The sequence below is a fragment of the Salvia miltiorrhiza genome, chromosome 2, assembly GCF_028751815.1.
Source record: "Salvia miltiorrhiza cultivar Shanhuang (shh) chromosome 2, IMPLAD_Smil_shh, whole genome shotgun sequence".
In the NCBI taxonomy this organism is placed as follows: domain Eukaryota; kingdom Viridiplantae; phylum Streptophyta; class Magnoliopsida; order Lamiales; family Lamiaceae; genus Salvia; species Salvia miltiorrhiza.
The window spans coordinates 41,539,902-41,558,813 of record NC_080388.1 but is presented as its reverse complement, the minus strand read 5'-3'; the positions used below and the strand labels follow the sequence as shown (position 1 = coordinate 41,558,813).

At 38.1% G+C, this 18,912-nt stretch overlaps 2 protein-coding genes across 19 annotated transcripts; one reads left to right on the top strand and one right to left on the bottom strand.

The window, feature by feature from the left end:
• Nucleotides 1-1,445: 1,445 nt before the first annotated feature.
• LOC131013485 (nudix hydrolase 15, mitochondrial-like) lies at nucleotides 1,446-9,470 on the top strand. Of its 16 annotated transcripts, XM_057941586.1 has the most exons (7): nucleotides 1,505-1,605; nucleotides 1,733-1,816; nucleotides 5,230-5,538; nucleotides 5,627-5,769; nucleotides 5,978-6,097; nucleotides 6,186-6,391; nucleotides 8,760-9,470. In XM_057941586.1, exons 3-6 carry the CDS (start codon nucleotides 5,295-5,297, stop codon nucleotides 6,387-6,389), a joined length of 711 nt encoding a protein of 236 aa, XP_057797569.1. In that variant the 5' UTR covers nucleotides 1,505-1,605; nucleotides 1,733-1,816; nucleotides 5,230-5,294; the 3' UTR covers nucleotides 6,390-6,391; nucleotides 8,760-9,470. The 16 variants fall into 16 exon arrangements, with proteins under 16 accessions (XP_057797574.1, XP_057797573.1, XP_057797578.1 ...); XM_057941595.1 differs by lacking the exon at nucleotides 1,733-1,816 and having other exon boundaries at nucleotides 1,495-1,605; XM_057941588.1 differs by having other exon boundaries at nucleotides 1,495-1,816; nucleotides 5,250-5,538.
• Nucleotides 6,578-12,687, bottom strand: LOC131013484 (sodium/calcium exchanger NCL2-like). Of its 3 annotated transcripts, none has more exons than XM_057941578.1 (7): nucleotides 12,192-12,687; nucleotides 9,066-9,254; nucleotides 8,787-8,968; nucleotides 8,100-8,218; nucleotides 7,456-7,714; nucleotides 7,059-7,361; nucleotides 6,578-6,971 (listed from the first exon to the last, which is right to left on the bottom strand). In XM_057941578.1, the coding sequence occupies exons 1-7, from the start codon at nucleotides 12,535-12,537 to the stop codon at nucleotides 6,732-6,734; spliced, it is 1,638 nt and encodes a 545-aa protein (XP_057797561.1). In that variant the 5' UTR covers nucleotides 12,538-12,687; the 3' UTR covers nucleotides 6,578-6,731. The 3 variants fall into 3 exon arrangements, with proteins under 3 accessions (XP_057797561.1, XP_057797560.1, XP_057797559.1); XM_057941577.1 differs by having other exon boundaries at nucleotides 8,787-8,971; nucleotides 12,192-12,601; XM_057941576.1 differs by having other exon boundaries at nucleotides 6,578-7,361; nucleotides 12,192-12,605.
• Between the last annotated feature and the right edge of the window lie 6,225 nt (nucleotides 12,688-18,912).

The window sequence follows — 18,912 nt, the reverse complement described above, 5'->3', positions numbered from 1 at the left end:
GTATGATTTTGGGGAAGGTAGTGGCGGAGGATGGGGTAGCGGTGGTGGTGGAGGCTCTAGCGTGTGCCAAGGTGGTGCTGGATATGGTTCGGGCGGCGACGGTTCTGGCCGTGTGCTCTGCATCAAACAGGGAAGCGGGAGGAGACCCGGCGGCGCATGGGGGTATGTGGTCCTGTAGGAACGTTTGATTTTCATATTACTTAAAAAAAATGAAAAAAATTGACGGTGTTAACGTCCGTTAAGTGGTGGGAGGGGGGATAATTGGTTCGATTTTGCCACGTTGAGATAGTAAACAACGCTTATCTTGACTATAGGGTCCTGTATGCGATAGGGACGCCATCGATAGGGGGGAATTTGGTACTTAACCCAAAATAAAAAGTCCGATCAAAATTGAGAAGCCTCCCCTCTCTGCCCAAATGTCGCCGCTGGGCATTTGCTGCCTACATCACCGCTACTGCTGCTCTGCTACTCGTTCCTCGATTGTTTCTCCAAGTCGTGCCGTCGTCTAGAGCCACTAAACCCCATCGCGACGCGCCACCGTCCGGTGCTTCCGCATAACCTCTGAATCATGCCACCATTGTCGTTGATTCGCTCTACAACCACCGGTTTGGTCTTGGTAAGGTAACCACCAAATAGAGATGTTTTGATATTCTTTTCTTTATCTTAATTTCATTGATATCATCATTTTCATGAAAACTTATGGAGTAATATAAATCAGATAGTACAATTCTCAACAATATGTTTCTGTTCAATTCAGGCAACAAGAGACATGTGTTGAAAAAGTAAAGTGTTCGAGAAGAAGAAGAGAATTGAAGAAATTTCTTTAAGAAGTGTAAAAACTTAAAATAGAACAAACGGAATAAGAAAGAAGAAAAGGATCAAAGAATAAAAGAAAAAGAAAAAGGAAAAGAAGAATAAGAAAATAACCGAACCAGAAAAGAAAATAAAAATCGAAGAATGAATTCACAGTAAAAAAAAGAAAGAAGAAGTAAAGAAGAAAAGAATTTTATTCTTACGGAAATTTTTACGTTTTTAAATTAATTTTGCTATAAATTAAAAAATAAATAAAATGGGTGAAAATATTAAAAGGGTAAAATTGTCTCTTTTCCATAAAATTGATTAGTATTGTAATATCCCATTTTTCCCTAACTAAATTTAAAATAATTTTTGAATTTAGAATTTAAGATGATTCACGCCGAATTAAGAAAATGAGTTTAATTTAATTCCAACCAAAATGGTTTACAAAAACATTTGTAAATTTATTTATTTAAATTTATATACATTGCATATTTATTTAATTGAACATTTAACATTCACACAAGCTTTTAAATTAGCTAATCTTGAAAAATTATTACAGTTCCGATAATTTAACCCTGAAGACTTTAATTGTCATATCGGGTCACTTTTAGCAACTCTTACCATCAAAACCACTCCATATAATCCTCAAGGGCTAGTCCTACACTTTATAGCCTTTTGAGTGAAGCTTCTCGCAAAGCCATATCCCATGCTCCAATCAATTCATTCATACCTTATTTCACAAAATCTTTCACAATCCCTCTCTTTCACAAGTAGCAGAATTCAGGAGCAAAAGATACTCTTTCACAAGTAGCAGAATTCAGGAGCAAAAGATAATTTCATAGGTGAGCTTTAAACCTGAGTTTCTTCGATTCTTGCTTGGTTCATCTTGCAAATTGAAGGAAACAATATCTGCAAATTCTATCCTTTTCTATAGCTCCATTTAAGAAGTATCAGTAGCAGTGATTCCAGCGGCCATACCTTTCAAACTTCCCCAACTCAAACCAGAAAACTCTTGAAGGTTCATCCTAACTCCCTAGTGTTGTCATATTGAGATGTAAAAAATCACATAGCCAACTGCCCCACATAATGAATTCAGATTTCACATATCACGAATGATCAAGCTGACATATACAAAATAAAAAATACATATGCATACACTCTGTTTATATATATACTTATATACATGAAGCATGTCCGTTTTATACAAAAGATGGAGTCTTGAGTTTTGATTTTTGCTTGTCGAATCTGAGTGTTTGGAACGTTTGAGTCGGGAAGGGTGAGGGGTCGTCGGCGGAGGCTGTCATGGCTGCTCGCCGGATGTTTCAGAGAGAGAGTGGTGCGCGGCGGCCGGTGACGGTAGTTAAGCTGCCGGGTTTGTGAACAGGGGAGGGCTGAGAGGCGGCGGCGCCTCGCCGTCGCCAACGAGGAAGGCGGAGGCAACGTGGAGGCTGTTTCCGCCGGGTTCGGTGAGAGAGGGGAGAACGGCGGCGGCCACGGGTTGCTGTCGCCGGGAGGTTTGAGAGAGAGCAGAGGGAGGCAGAGCTCCGGTGGCGACTCTGTTGCTGTCGAGTCGAGTCAGAGAGAGGAGTGTCGTTGATTGTGAGAGATAGGAATGGGCTGGGAGAGAGTCGGAGGCAGCGTCGCCTGATCTACGGGCGGCGGCTGGAGATTCGAGGGAGAGGGGCGGACCGACGATGGCTGGCTTCAGCTGCGGCGGCCGTCGGATTCTGCAAAAAGAGAAGGTGAGGCGGCGGCTTTGTTGCTGCTATCCGCCGGCCAGAGTGAACAGAGAATAGAGGGAGAAGAATGTGAGAGGAAGAAAGAGATTGGGGCAGAGGGAAATAGGAAGGCGGTGGTGACAGCGGCTTGTTGCTGCTGTGCGCCGGAGATGCAGAGGGTGGCGGCGGCGTCTTCGTCGTCGTCGAGGATGGAGGCGGCGGAGGTGCTCGTCGCCGGAGAAGAGTGTGAGACGGAGGGTGCGCCGCTAAGATTGAGTGTGTGTGTGTGTGTGTGTAGACTGCGTGTGTTCGGGGGGGGGGGGGGAGAAATAGGGTTTGTGTTGGGCTTGTGGGTTTGGTCTATTGGGCTCCTGAAGTTGGGCTGATTTATTTCTCTGTTGGACCATGTTTTTTCTTATTTAATTTGTTGGGCTGCGAAAATTTTATATAAAAAGGGAGGGGCCTTGATTTAATTATTTTAAATAGGCTTCCCAATATTTATTACTTAGACTTATAATAAAGTTTGATTAATTATTTTTAAAAGATGATTTTCATAATAATATTATTATTATGTGCATATTTTAAGTAATTACTTATTATATGTTTAAGCATGAAATAAATTTGCATTTGCACTATGCAATGGAAAGTATTTATGATTTAATTGAGTTTATTTGTAAATTCAATTATTAAAGAAAATCGAGTAAGGATATTGTTGGTGTCCATGACTCAAGAATTTTAGTTTTCAATTATTTATTTATTAAATTTTGAAAACCCGACTAAGTGAATCATAGAATGTTTAGTACACTCACTAAAAAATAAGATTAACTTCACGAGACCTATTAAGGCTAGAATTTTTTGTAGGCTTGGTGGACTAAGGGGATTAGCACTGCTTTCCCAAGATGATTTTATGTGATTATGATCTTTAGGCTTTGCCTACTACCCAAGTGGGCTTACTTTCCAAATGTATAAAATATGATTGAGTTATTAAGTTTTAAATGTTTCAATGAAATGCAAATTGTTTATTTATTGAAATGCAAACTGTTTATCCAATAAAATATTTATGTACACTCTGCTCTGTTTAAGGCTCGCAAAGTTAATCAATTGAGGTTCTCTTATGATCTAACACGTTGTTTGAGAATTGTGTACACTTGTTAGCTGACTCGGTGGGTTGATTTCCATCGGACACTAACCAGAGGCGTTATAAGGGTGCTCGGCTGGATGTGTTCCGGAACATGATAAATATGAGGCCTGCCTGGGTAGCGTCTCGAGGTCAAAGTAAACTTGTCTGGGTTATGCCCTCAGTTCAAGTAAGCAAGAGACAGAGATCCGTCTGTGGCTAACTTGGTTTTAAAAAGTGCGCTTAAGCGCAAAAAAGCGCACGCTTTTGGTGAAGCGCACATCTGGGCTTTTCTCTAAGCGAAGCGCACTTACCTACAGGAAGCGCGGAGAAGCGCACAAAAGCGCGCCTAGGCGAGAAGCGCTGAAGCGTGGGCTTTTAGTATGTTACGGTTAGGTTTTTAAATTTTAAAAAAACTAGGTTTTATTTCATCATAACAAATGCATGCCTCCCCTCTTCTCCCATCCCTCTCGCGACCCTAACCTGTTCTGCCCACCGTCCGGCGCCGCCAGCCGTCGCGCGCCTCCTCCAGCTGGCCGCCGTCGTTGCCAACTGTTCGCCGCCGCCGCCGGTCGTCGTCCAAAGGTAAAGTTTCCATTTTTTCTTAGATGAGGATGAGAATGAGGGTGGGTGGGGAGGAGATGGAAGTGGACATTGGTGAAGACAAAGATGATGAAGGAGATGGGGATGCTGCACTTAATGATGATGATTTTTGATTAGTTGCTTGAGATTTGATCAAACTTTTAGACTTGCTTACTTTAAACTTAAGTATTTGTGTGTTTTAACTTTTAAATTAAGTATTTGTGTGTTTAAGTATTTGTGGTTTTAAGTATTTGTGTTTTTTGCTATAAAATATATTGTAGGTAAATATATTAGAATTTTTTAGGCTTTAGCGCGTTTCGCCTACGACAAGCCCGCGCTTTAGGCCCCGGGGCAGTTTGCGCTTCGGTGCGCTTCACGCTTTTTTAAACCAAGGTGGCTAAAAGGTCCGGGATCACAGCGAGTAACAGAATGGGAGTGTGACATGTGCGCACAAATGAAAGAAATTATTTTAACATGCTTAGAAGTTCTTTCAATTTAAAACCTTCTAAGTTATGTCAAGTATAATCGGATAAACTGTCTTTAGGAAAATATGAAATGTTTCAGAAAATGTATGCCCACCGAGTACATTAGTACTTAGCCCAAAAATACTTTCAAATGTTTTCAGGTTGGCTTGCTGGTGCTGACGGGAAGATTAAATTTTTATTTTAGACTTCCGCTGTAGCAATTACTCATAATTGTCTTTTGTTTTTCCAACTTAAGATCTTCATGTTAAATTTCAAATGATATACGTGACCGAGCTTAGACTCTTCACTACTAAATTTATGCTAATGAATGTTGGTTGTCAGAAGTATAAAACAAAACTTGTGATCCAAAGGGGCATAGCCGGACTTTTTATCCTATTTCGATTTTTAACAAGATTTTTTCCCTTGTTTATTTCTATGAATTATTCACACATCGATTATATTTATTCCTTAAAGAATTGGGGTGTGACAAGTATTAATATATTTTTATTGTTATGGTTATTTAGAGATATTAACACTATTTTTTGCTCAGTTTCTCCAAACTTGTTGCAGGTGGCTCTGAATCTTTGATTTTCTTTTCCGAAAACTGCTGTTACGATGAATTCCGGCGGCTCAGGAAGATCAGAAAACCTGGTGAAATTAGCCCAACGCCTCCGCCAAGAATTTTGCGATCACAATTTTGATGCTAGCGTCAGTGGTAGTGATTCAAGAGTTGATGAATCTGCAGCTGAACCGATCAAACCCAACAGAGCTGCGATTTTGATCTGTTTGTTTGAAGATGAAAAGGGCGATCTTCGCGTGATTCTTACTAGGAGATCTTCAAAATTGTCATCTCACTCTGGTAAAATGCTGCATTTTTATGAATTGGGATTTAGTGTCTTGGTAAATATGGAGATTTTAAGGTTTTTTTGGGGGAACATATTTTTCAGGTGAAGTTGCTTTGCCTGGAGGGAAAAGGGATGAAAATGATGTTGATGATGTTGATACGGCGTTGAGGGAGGCTAATGAGGAAATTGGATTGAATCCTTCTATGGTGGAAGTTATAACTATTCTTGAACCCTTTCATACTAGGGTAATTGGTTATTTTTTGTCAATGTTATATCTATTGATAGAGACTATTGTTTGGTATATATACATTCTCTGTGAATTACTCAAATAGACTTAGTTTGGATAGTGTATTCACCAGCTGTAGTATTTTCAAGAATGATAAATCAGATCTTGATTTTCTGTTTTGAATGTAGAGGTTTTGACCCTGAGGTCTGTAATATTCTTGATTGCAGATAAATATTACTGTAGTTCCAGTGGTAGGGGTGATTTGGGACAGGAAGGCCTTCAACCCTGTCCCGAATGCAGCTGAAGTGGAGTCCGTATTTGATGCCCCGTTACAAATGTTTCTCAAGGTTGACTCATTTAGCTAGTTTTGGTTATGTTTTTTCCGTCATCACTAGTGCTTGAGCTGCAAATTTCGTGTTTAATGGCATGTTACAGGATGAGAATCGGAGACAAGAGGAGCGAGAATGGAAGGGTCATAAATATTTGCTCCAATTCTTTGATCACAAAATTGAGAATGAGACATATGTAATATGGGCTCTGACTGCTGGAGTTTTGATCAAAGTTGCATCAGTTGTTTACCAACGGCCACCTGCTTTTGATGAGCGCAGGCCCCCATTCTGGAGTATAAGTCACCGTTGAAGGTATTGGTGTGACTATCGTTCATCTTTTGTTTCTGTTTGTGATTCTATGATTTGTATCTCCATTGCACAAAAGACAAATATCATGTATTGAAGAATTGTGTAAACTCAAATGCTATTTCATTTGATTCGAGACTTCTAATGGAATTCTGATTTAGTACATGAATGGATTAGAATTCCTCCCACAAATGCTAAAGTAGGTGCTAGCTAGTGAATATATATATTACAATGTGTTGAATAAAACAATGAGAAAATGTTACAATGATGATTGCTTATTCTTTTCTTGAAAATACACACTATATGAATTGCTGCAGAGTGATAACATATTGGCTCTTTAAGTCCATCAAAGAACAGAGGTAATAACATAGACCGTCGCTAGAGAAATCGGGTATAGAATTAGTGCAACATAGCCTGTCCAACGTGGAAACGTGGTGTTGAAGCTAGTGTATGTGCCCATGAAGATGCATAGCAATAAAACTAAGTGAAGTTCTGCCGAGACATCTGATGACAAGTTGCGGAAGTATACTGGCACAAGGAATGGAAGTAGACCTATTATATTGCCCATGAACACACCACTATATAGCTGTTCAATGAAAAGAGAGAAATTCAGTTGTCTAATACTGATGCATAAATATCGAGTTAAAGGTGTACACAACAAAAGAATATGTACCGAAGACAGCATCAAGGAGTTTGTCCTCTGCGACTTCTGTGCCGCCAAAGAAATTGTTTCGAGGATTTTACCATAGTTCAGAGCAAGAGGTAGAACCAAGTATGAGACCCAGAAGGATGACACGTTTACTGCTGTAGCAAACTCCATAATTGATTTCATCAAAGGTGATGAAAGGGTGCATGCAATAGCAATTCCAAATACCAAGAAGAAAGTTGCTCTGAAGTAAATCGACCAAGTATTGCTGATTGTTTGGCTCGTGCTCGTGATGCTACCTAAAAGCGCCTCCTGATCCGGACTGGTAATCTGCGTATTTTGATTTTCGTATAATTACATGAAACAATTTATATAGCTATAGATTTAGATACATTGACATGCTTTTTTTATGATATGGTCTTACCTGCGAACTGTTATTTCCGACTTTTGTTATTTGTGTTGGAGTCTGATCTAAAAGGGTGAAAGCCAATTTGGTCATGCCCTTTACGAACTCGTCCTGACTGATACCTCCATCACCAGAGGTATCGAAATATGTTGTGATTTCATCCAAAACTAGGTCTGTGCTCGTGTCATTATCATCCATCTGTACTCCTAAGACCAAAACTCTTACTTCTGCTGCTGTTACAGATGCATTATTGTCTTTATCAATTTTGTTGAACAACCTGTTTAGTATATGTGAGTATAAATTAGGAACAATCATGAGCAATAGTAAATGAAAATTTATGGAAATACTAATATATATATATATATATATATATATATATATATATAAGAGAGAGAGAGAGAGAATGGATCAGGTGAGAATGACATTTTTACATGAGAATTGAAAACACATGCACAAACACATAAAATCTATAAACATGAACTACCAGATTGAACAAATAAATGTAACACATGCACAACCACATTAGTTCATTTATGTGTTACATTTATTTGTTCATGTTGGCCATCTCTTGTTCATGAATTTTATGTGTTTGTGCATGTGTTCTTCGTTCTCACCAATGATTTGATTCCCACTAGATCCCATCCCTATATATATGGACTTACCCTTGTATCTTTTTAGTATTAGGCCTTCCATTTGCTGTTATAAGTTTCAGTAGCTTATCCTTCGCATATTTATCTACCATAAACTCAAAACATCTGCTCTGTATCCACGGCTGGAATGACTGCACGAAAAGTAATACAAAAAAGAAAAATGAGATTGTGAAAGAAACATAATAACATAATCTAGGTTTACAATGTTTATGTTCCTATTTTAGTCTGCCATTGCTGGTATGTATGAGATTTAGCTTGTGGCATGTAACCACTTTAGCACCCTTTCCCCACAATCTACCTTTTAGAAACGAGCTCTGCCTAATGAGCGTTAGCAATGCCCATCTGCGTTACGGCCCTTCTAGAACAAACCTTGAGTTAACAAAGTCTAGAGTTGAAATGTCATTATGTGTTGAGACAAATTCATGTACATACACTCTAATTAAATCCTAATTGTGATTAATAAATCCTAACTAGGATAATAACGCTAATTGGGGATTGGTGAGCCCTTATTGGGTTGGATGTGCCATACATCCGGATGTACACAAGTTTTACCTTATGTTTTAGGCTTTGTCTCTTTTTAACTAGATTCTATGCGACTTATATTGATTTGGCATCTCATAACACTATTGATTGAGGCAGCATAACATATGTAAATGGTTTGAACTTGAACAGGTGATGCCGTGGAAATCTTATTATTACCTGATACAAAACGTAACCACAGAGCAAAGCAACCGTGACGATGAGAGCAATAAGAATGAGGACTCTTTTCCCAGACGACGAGGTGACAGCATTTTGAAGCTCAAGGATGAGATACGGCACTGAAGCTACCAAGACCAGTCTCGCAGTCCAGCCCGTTTCGACATCTGTAACGATGCTGGAACCTGCTACATGAGAAACAACTGCCGCAGGTTAGATCAAAACTGTGATGTTTTTAAGGTTTAGAGGCTAATTAATAAGAAAGAAAGAATCCTTGAGCACCATTCGCAGTTGCTGCTTTATGTGCCTCAGAAGTATCGGTTTCATCGTCCTCGGACGGATCGTAGCTTCCGAGAACGACGGTAAGGCCCCATATCAATGTAAGAAGAATAGCTACTCCTCCGAACACCATTCCCATCCCCGATGTCGCCCGTAATTGAGCCTCTTCCGTGCTACCCGTAAGTATAGGTACTTCATTAAAAACACGAGGATTTTGTTAGATGGTGAGGTGATTGATACAAAGGAATATTGTTATTTAAGCATGAAATGGGATGAATAGTGGAGAAGAGATAGGATTGGTATTAGCCAATTTTTGTAATTTACTCCAAAGTTAGGGTCATAAGCTATAATTTACTCCTTTAGATAATCACTCACTAGATAAAAATCAATTATTACATTGCTATTCCATTTCCTTTATATATAGTAGCAAGCCCTGCAAACAACATATACATGTACCAATCCTATTCTAATTAAAAAAAATTAAAGCAGTGCTTGAAAGCGTAAGTTCGAACTGTTTTTAAAGGTCAGATAATTTTTTCAACTCGCTCCAAAGCCTATATAATTAACCCTTATTTAAATATATAAAAACATTATTACATGATTATCAAATTATTTATTTTATTTTAGCTCATCCCAACACAAGAATACATATCAATTACAGACATATCCGTTGGATCATAGACCAATTCAACACGTTCAGTTCCACTATTAAAAACAGCAATCACAACAAAACTAAAAACTAAAATCATTTAAATGTGTAGCCACTACTGTATGTTTCTACGAGACTACGACCCACTATCAACTTTAAATCAATACATAGAAGTTTTTTAATATTATACTAGTATTTGTTTTCTGAACACCTACCCGCACGATTCAATTAATAACAAAAGCTAACATACATGTTCATACTAATTAATACTACAAAAGAGATACTTAGTATTTATTTATTTGGTGGAACTGTTCATCATGTGATCATTAAGCCCAAAAAGTAATAAAATATATTGGTATATTAATTAATTCATTTCTCTCCTTAATCTTAAGCAACAACTTGCGTCCCAGAAATAAAATAATAAAAAAATCTGAAGATCTTATCGGTTATTTGCTGGGCTGCCGAACTAGTGAGTATTTTATTACATATTGGATCCTAACTCCGTAAGGCTTCCTTAAAATATTATTATTGCCTCCTCAACTTGGAAAAGGAATTTTGACTTTGTATAATTTACTTTTATTTAACTCATAAATGAAAATAAAACTTATTTACAGTTTCTTTTTTTCTTTTTTATTGAAGTAAACTTATTTACAGTTTTAATAATCGCTTTGTGTACGGTAACTATTTCAACGACGACTTGTAATTTAATTCACAAAACGTAGTGAGAGGTTCAGGTTGCAACCTATTACGGATATGAATAATAATATAAACAATTTTTATAAGAGAATATTATTCAGGGTATGTTACTTGGGAACATCAATTGGTATTTCCTACACAGAGAATATACTAGTATAATTTATTTAATTTACTTTTAAATAATGAAGAGGTGTGATGTGTGTTAAACTCGTTGATGTGCTACTCTTTGCGTGAAGGAGATAATAACCTAATATTGGATTTATACAAAGAATTAATCAACAATATTAGTTTAAAGATTATATTTTGACGCCTGACTTGTTAATTAATAAACAATAATGTATGGGATTGTTTTTTCCCAATAGCCACTTTTTATAAGATTGGATTTTGACGTATTGATAGTTATATAGTGCAATATGTTTCTGAATCTAGAACAACTCGACTTTTTAATTTTCATTCTAAAAATTGACCTAACGACGTGAATTCCATATAAATTTTGCAAGATGTATGAAATAATGATGTGTGGATTTATTCGAATAAATCATATATACCTAAAGGATATATACACGTGCCAGTTCACTTTAATTTTCGGAATGGATTTTTATATATATATAGGTATGATTGAAAAAAAAAATACATTATTTTCTCAGAACCAATATATTAAAGTCGAAATTTTCTTCAAAATTTAAAAACTGACAGAAACTTTGGACGTAAAAGTGTAAATCTTCCTTGTGTTTTTCCAACAAACAGAAATGAAAATATGGTTACTAAAGGATACTGCAACTTATCTGAATAACTTACTGAAATACGAGTAGATACTAACCACCCTTAACAGGAATCTTAAATGTCATTATAGTTTACCTAATCGAGTGATTAATAATTATAAACACACGGTCTACATAATATAGTCTATAACATGTTGAGATTGAATACTAGTGTTAAACATGATGTTCCATATCAAGTTTTCAAAATAATTGAATCCCAAAAATGACTAGAAATAGTATCAAACAAAAGTATGAAACTTTTGTCATTTTTTGACTCTAACAAAAGTGTATCAGTTTTTTTTAGAACATGAATACGTACTTTATCATTATAAATATCCTTTATTTACAAAAAAAATAATCAATGAGTTAGATTTAATTCAATCATTGCATTAAAACTTATGTCGTCCCAAAATACCATACTTATTACTCCCTCCGTCCATTACAAATGTCTAATTACTTTTGGACACGAAGATTAAAAAATGTGTAGAAAGTAGATAAAGTGGGTTGGTAGAAATTATTTAAATATTAGGTATAGATGGATAATATATTGCCAAAAAAGGAATGTAACATTTGTAATGAGACGTATTATGAAAAGTGAGACATTTATAATGAGACGGAGAGAGTAACATCCAATATAATTTGAATCCGACAATTTTATTTTATGTCTACATCTTAAAACAAAATGACCTAAAACCCCTATTTCTCTTCCTTCCTGATTCGCTACATCTTCCTATTTCAGTAAAATATTGCTTCAATAATTACAACCACTAATTCTATCCCTATCCTCAAACCTTAATTATATATACTAAATTATTAATCACATGATTAAAATAAGAGATTTATTTTATTGGTTGACTAATTAATTGAACGGTAACAAATGGCTTTACATTTATCTGTCTAGATACCTCCTTTTCACAAACAAGGTAACATCAACACAACCAAGAAATGGTGTTTCCAGAGATTAAACAGTAAAGAAATGATGAAAAGTAGGTGTTTTGAAATTAAAGAAAGAAGGAAACTTACAAAGCATCATAACCAGCTGCGGAATGGTGCCGAGGAACTGAAACACGCTGCCTCCGACCACTCCTGGACCGATGATCTGCAGCCACAGATCAGAGGCGGCGCCCACATACTGCCCCCCGATAGACAGCAGAATATTGTACACCACGATCATAAACAGCAGCCCCCAACCGTTGGAGGTGCACGGCAGGAACCCGTACACCGGCTCGCACGTCACCGTCGTCGCTGAAAGCGGCCACTGCAGAAAGCTGCCGTCGGAAACCGACTTCCCTTCATCTGCGATCGAACGGCTGTAGGCTAGGTGGCTCGCCAGAAGGAGTAGCGACGAAACGACCACGAATCGCTTCATTGTTTGAGGGAGAAATCGGAAATGGATTTCAAGTAGGAGTTTGTATACAATGGCCTAAAGCTGCATGTAGGGGTTTTTATATGCGATACATGAGATGCTTATTACTTTGATTTTTTTATTATGTTGCGTTTCATATTTTTATTTCATTAATTTATGGAGAATATGAGTTGGTAATAACACATTAAATATATGAAGCTGAACATGGGGTACGTACTATAGGAAATCTCGATCACATTCACAGGTGCAGCATGTGAAATGTGAAAATATGTACAAAACATAGATTAATTAATCAATTTGCATAAAGCCTTAATTACGGTTTAAAGATATACAAACTACCTACTTTCCTTAAAACATACAAAACTATCCAATAATAAAAATGTTGGAAACAGCGGAAGATAGTGGCGGTGCACGACCAACACCAGCATATCCCATACTAAAATCCAACAAAATATAAAGTTAAAGGTTTCAAAAACAATTAGAAAATTTGATTGGGCTCATGGATTTCATTAACAACTTCAGCAACCTATGCACAGAAATAGTTATAAATCAAATTGTTTATCGGGAAAAACTAGTGTGCATTCGGATGAACGGTTCTTTAATTAAAAGTTATTAATCATACAGTATATAATTAGAATTTAATATCGAATTATCTCCATGATCCAAAATATTGTGAGTGAATAATCAAATTGCCTAGACGTATTTTTATTTGGCTACTGCATACAAAATATTATAGTCTGCAGCATGTGACCTAATTAAGGTTTTGAATTTATGAGAATTGTTCGTTGTCTAGTTTTGAGTAGTGCTATATATATATATATATATATATATATATATATATATATATATATATATATATATACATACATATAGGATAGAGTTCTATGGAGACCATCAAAAATTCGAAGAACGAAGACCGAATCATGTGCGTCGATCTTGGTATATCCAAGGGTGATGATTCATCTGGTGAAGATTTGATATTTTCGTTAATTGTCATAGATAGATGCAATCAAATCTTTTATTTATGGAATATTAATTTGATGAAGAGTCTGTTACGTGAATAGCGCATCCACAGAACGCAATGTTCGTAGAAAATACTAATGAACATACTAATGTTCGTTGATATGTTCGTAAAAAAACAAATGAACATACTAATTTTCGTTGATATGTTCGTAAAAAATAAATGAACATACTAATATTCGTCGATATTTTCGTAAAAAAATAAATGAACATATTAATGTTCGTCAATATTTTCGTAGGAAAACAAATGAACGAACATAATAATGTTCATTAACGGATCAAGTCCCAGAACAGGAAGTTTCGAAATTTCCGGGATTTATTCAACGTGATCCCAGATTTCAGTGGATTTAATTAACCAATATTTAATTACATGAAAAATCAAATCAGGAAATTATATGAACCGTTAGATTAAGCAAGATCGACGCACAGGATTTGATCTTTGTTCTCTATGTAAGGGAGTGGTCTCCATAGAAGCCAAGGTTCAATGAAGAAGGCCTAAATGTAAGAAAGAAGATAGAAGTAATCTCATCCGTTGATCTTATTTTAATCTAACGGACATGATTTATTCACGCTATATATTTGATGAACTTTACTGTAAATTCTTATGAACTCGCGGTGGATCTGGGGTTCAATTCTTGGCTCTAGCATATTTTTTAACAAATTAAATAGATTTGTGGGTTCGTCAGTTATATTGAAAAGTTCAAAGAATTTATTGAAAAGTTCATTAATCTCATTTACAGCTTCTCACTAGAATTCAACCCTATATATATATATATATATATATATATATATATATATATGTATATGTTTCTAATTGTAAGTTTATTTATTTATTTAGTTTTATAACTTTTAAATGGCATTTAGGAGTGACGAGGATAAAACTTTGCACATCATTTTTATATATATGCTCACTTCGTTTACAAAAAATAATCTCATAAATTTTTTAATAATTGTAGTCGAATGTATTATGAGACTCACATTAATTAGTTGAGTGTATTGTGAAGGAAGTGGTAGGTCATATAGGGCAGAATATGTAAATAAGTTGATATATATTTTAAGGGTAATATAATGTATATAATCAAAATAGGCATATTATTTATGGACATCTCAAAAATAAAAGTTAGAATTATTTTTGTGGACGAATAAAATACAATATTCCTTACATAAAATTCCAGAAGCCTAATAATACCCATTTTAAATTTGGAACACGATTGAAAAGTAAACTTTGGTGTAAATGGGCAACTTCGCCAATTTTATGCAGATACACATGCGTACAAGTGTTTCTCACAACGTGTCTAAATTCTGACACTGTTATGGTCAAATTTACACATGTATAAAACAAATTGTACCGTAAAATATGGCACACCGGCTGCTGAAGAACTCAAGGGAGCACATGAAAAAGATTTCAATAGTACTGTGTATTTATTTGATTTCGCATTTTACGTATTAATATATATAACGTGACGAAAGTAACGTGTTCTGTGTAAATAATATAATTATCATACAGAATGAGATTTGCTTCCAAATAACGTTCTAAGCTAACCCATCAAGCCACCTCAATGACAAAGGCACTAAGTGTGCCTACTTTTATTTATCTTCATTTTTATTTTCATCTCTATATAGGTGAGCTGGGCAAATGAGATTATTTATTACCAAGTTGCAATGTAATTATTTAATCCATTTTTACACCTAATCATGCTCTAATAACGATATGCTATTGACTTGCATTTATAATTGAACATGAATCACTTGCACAACAAATGAAAATCAGGCACGTATGGGTACTAGCTAGAGTAGAGTAGTGTGCAAATAACGTATACCTTTGGATTTGATTGATCAAGTAAAAGAAAATTAAATCACATAAATAAAAAACTAGTCTAATAGTATATATGTTACGTGAATAGAGTATGTGACAACTAATAGTAAATGACATCGCGAAGAGTACAGTAGCATCAAACCATAATGTATAATGTACTATATCTAAAAAATACAATGTAAAATCAAAATGAAATTAATAACATATTTATGAATTTTAAATATATATATATATGATGAATAACAAAATTTAAAATATTATGCTTCCTCCAGGATTCGAACCGCACTACAAAAAAACATATCGGACACCGACAGAATTACCGACGGAAAATAATCCGTTGGTAATCACCGACGGAACAACGACGGAATTCCGACGAAGATGTTTTCAAAATTGATGAGGACTAGAATACTCATCAGCGCTGTGCTTAGTAATCCAAGCCTATTTTACCTGGTTATGATTATTGTTATTATTATTACAGAAACTAACAGCGCATGTACGATCGAATATCTTAGATAAAAGAGTAAGAAATCCACCTAAGTAGATGGAATGAAGAATGATTGCACAAAGAAACCTTCCCGCGCAGCCAAGTAGCTTGCCCGTGCAGCCGCGCGGCCAAGGAACTATCCCACGCAGCCAAGGTGCCCTCCTGCGCAGCCAAGGAGCTTGCCCGCGCAGCCATGCAGCCAAGGTGCCTTCCTGCGCAGCCAAGAAGGTTGTCCCCGCAGCCACGCAGCCAAGGTGCCCTCTGCGCAGCCAAGAAGCTTGCCTGCGCAGCCACGCAGCCAAGAAACCTTCCCGCGCAGCCAAGAAGCTTGCCCGCGCAGCCACGCAGCCAGGATGCCTTCCCGCGCAGCTACGTATGAGAGTTCAACTTCGGGAATAAGACCGTTGTACAAAATTCTGGGCCTAAATCCAATTATTAGAGTTCATGGGCCTAAGGCCTTTAGGGTTCATTCTCACAACTATTAATAGGAGCTTTAGCATTAGCATGGGGGGATCAACTCATTCGAGGAACACACTTGCAATATGTAAACACTCTCAATATAGTGAAAACCAACGAAGAACCTCCCGTGGATGTAGGTCTTGATGGCCGAACCACGTAAATCCGTGTGTCGTTTATTGCTTTCGAGTTCTAGTTTAGGTGTTGGTGGTTTCTCGTTTCACCAACTGGCGCCGTCTGTGGGGAAGGATCGGAGCTACGTCGTGAGTTCCGACGAGCTTACAAAAAATTGGGAGAGTAACTGTTCATCACTGTTCATCGAAAATGAAAGGATACTGTTCATCGTTTCAATTTCAAAGAAAGAAAAGGGAGGGCTCGGTTCTTGCGGGAACATATTTCCTGATCTGGAAACACGGTCTCCAGATCCCCAATCTCTCTGGGGATAAATCTGAGCATCTCGCTCTTACTCTATTCCAGAAGCCCCAATTCCAATCAAAAAATCTGAAGAGCCAGTGGATCGCTTCCTCCGTAGCCAACAAATCGCCGCCATTCAGGCTCCGTGCGAAGGCACAGAACCGTGCCCTATTGTCACACAGGGACCGCGCGCCGTTGCCGCGCATGAACCACTCACTACCGCCGCGCAGGAGTCACACGCCGCCGGCTACTAGCAGAGGAGCGAATTATCAGTAGAGACCCATTTTTGCTTGGGTTATCGCTCGGTCTAGCGGCGCTTGAGGCGAGAATCGTCGCTGCTGGCTTTAGAAAATCGAGGGAAAATCCCCAATTCAGGGAGTCGGGCCTTTTTTCTTCAAAGTCTTTCCATTGCCACAGCCCCCAACTTCCGACGGGGACGGGCATGGTTGAAATCGAAGCTTCAACACTAACCGCCCACCACCACCGCGCAGGAGCTGCGTATACCACCGACCGCCACTTCCACCAAAGTCGGCATTGTGTTTAAAACTTCTGCCACCAAAGCCGGTTCTGGTCCAGTTCGTCTTCAACAAGAAAGGGAAAAATGGCCTTCCTCAATTAGTTTATACCACCATGTTGAGCAAAGCTGCCTTGAATGCTTAAAGGAGAGGGAGGATAAATGGTGGTGAATCTGACCTGGGGAGGGGGGAGAATCCTTGGCTAATGGTGCACCTCTCCCGCGCAGGAACCAAAAATATGGCGCTGCCTCATTTGACAGGGAAGATTTAAATTTCGTCTGCTTATTTTACTGGCAATCCAGAAAACTAAGCTCAGTTTATCTGTTCTTTTAGTCATTGATATATATGTATAGGGGGAATGTCTAGGATTTTTTGGAGAATTTTGTGGGTTGCTAAAATGCCTAATCAAACTCAAGGGATTTTATGTGTTTAATTGTGGGATGGATTTTCGGGAATATTGTTTGGTTATCTATGGTTATATGCATATTTTTCTGTGAGATTGTGTTGCTTTGGGGTTATATTTGTACATGATAGGGTGTAGTTCAATGAGTTTTGTCAATTTACTTGATGTTGAAATACTTGAAATACTTGAGTGCCGAAGCTAGTTATGTTGACCAGTTCTTCATTTAATCAAGAGTATGCTGCCTCACTTGACAGATGTACTTGTGATATGTGGAGCAGGGTGAACTTTATCGGGAATTCGAGATTTGAAGTAGCTGAAAATTCATGCAGCCGTTCGTAGCAGCTCTGGCCACTCCGGGAGTGTCACCACTCTAATCAGAAGCTCTGACTTCCGACGCAGCACCTCCTCCCTGCTCAGCTTGCGCAGCAGCGCCTCCTCTCTGCGCAGCCAGCGCAGCCGCCTCTCTCCCTCGTCGCTGCTTTGCTCGGCAGCGCAGCCGCCTCACGCCCTCATCGCTGCTCTGCTCGGCAGCGCAGCCAGCGCAGCCGCCTCTCTCCAGCGCCACCTCTCTGCTCAGCCTGCGCAGCAGCGCCTCCTCTCTGCGCAGCCAGCGCAGCCGCCTCTCTCCAGTGCCACCTCTCTGCTCAGCCTGCGCAGCCAGCGCCGCCTCTCTGCTCGGCTGCGCAGCCAGCCGCTGGTTCGGCGAGGCCGACGACGAGCCTTTTCCGGCGTCATTTTTCTTTCTAAGACGTAGCTCAGTCAAGCCAGCTCGCTTCGCCGGCGCAGCCACTAGTTTCTATTATTGATTGTCACTGGCACCGCATAAACTACTCGGAGAATTCACGCCTTAGCTGCTGCACAGACATCAGGGAAGTATCCACACTCTCTATCCATAAAAATGCAAATGATGTTGCTACGATTTCACTATGCTAGTGTCTCGATTTTATGATGATCTCTCTAAGTTGGGGACCGACAGAGCCGTGATTTACTTTGATTTGGAGCCTGATATTGTTCTATTTTGACCCTAAGTTTGGGACTTATGTTGTCATGATTTGACTTGAATTTTGCAGTAAGGGCCTTGTTAATCTGGGCACCATTTTTCGTTCAGCGCTGGAGAGGGCCTTTGAGTTACAAATATTTAGCATTTGCTACGACGGTGCCTTATCACCAAAGAGGGACTTATTACTTAGTCCGCGTATATCTTGGAGTCATCATTTAAATGGGCAGCGCAGGTTCACAAGGAAGATTTAGTGCTGCTGCTCAACTCAGG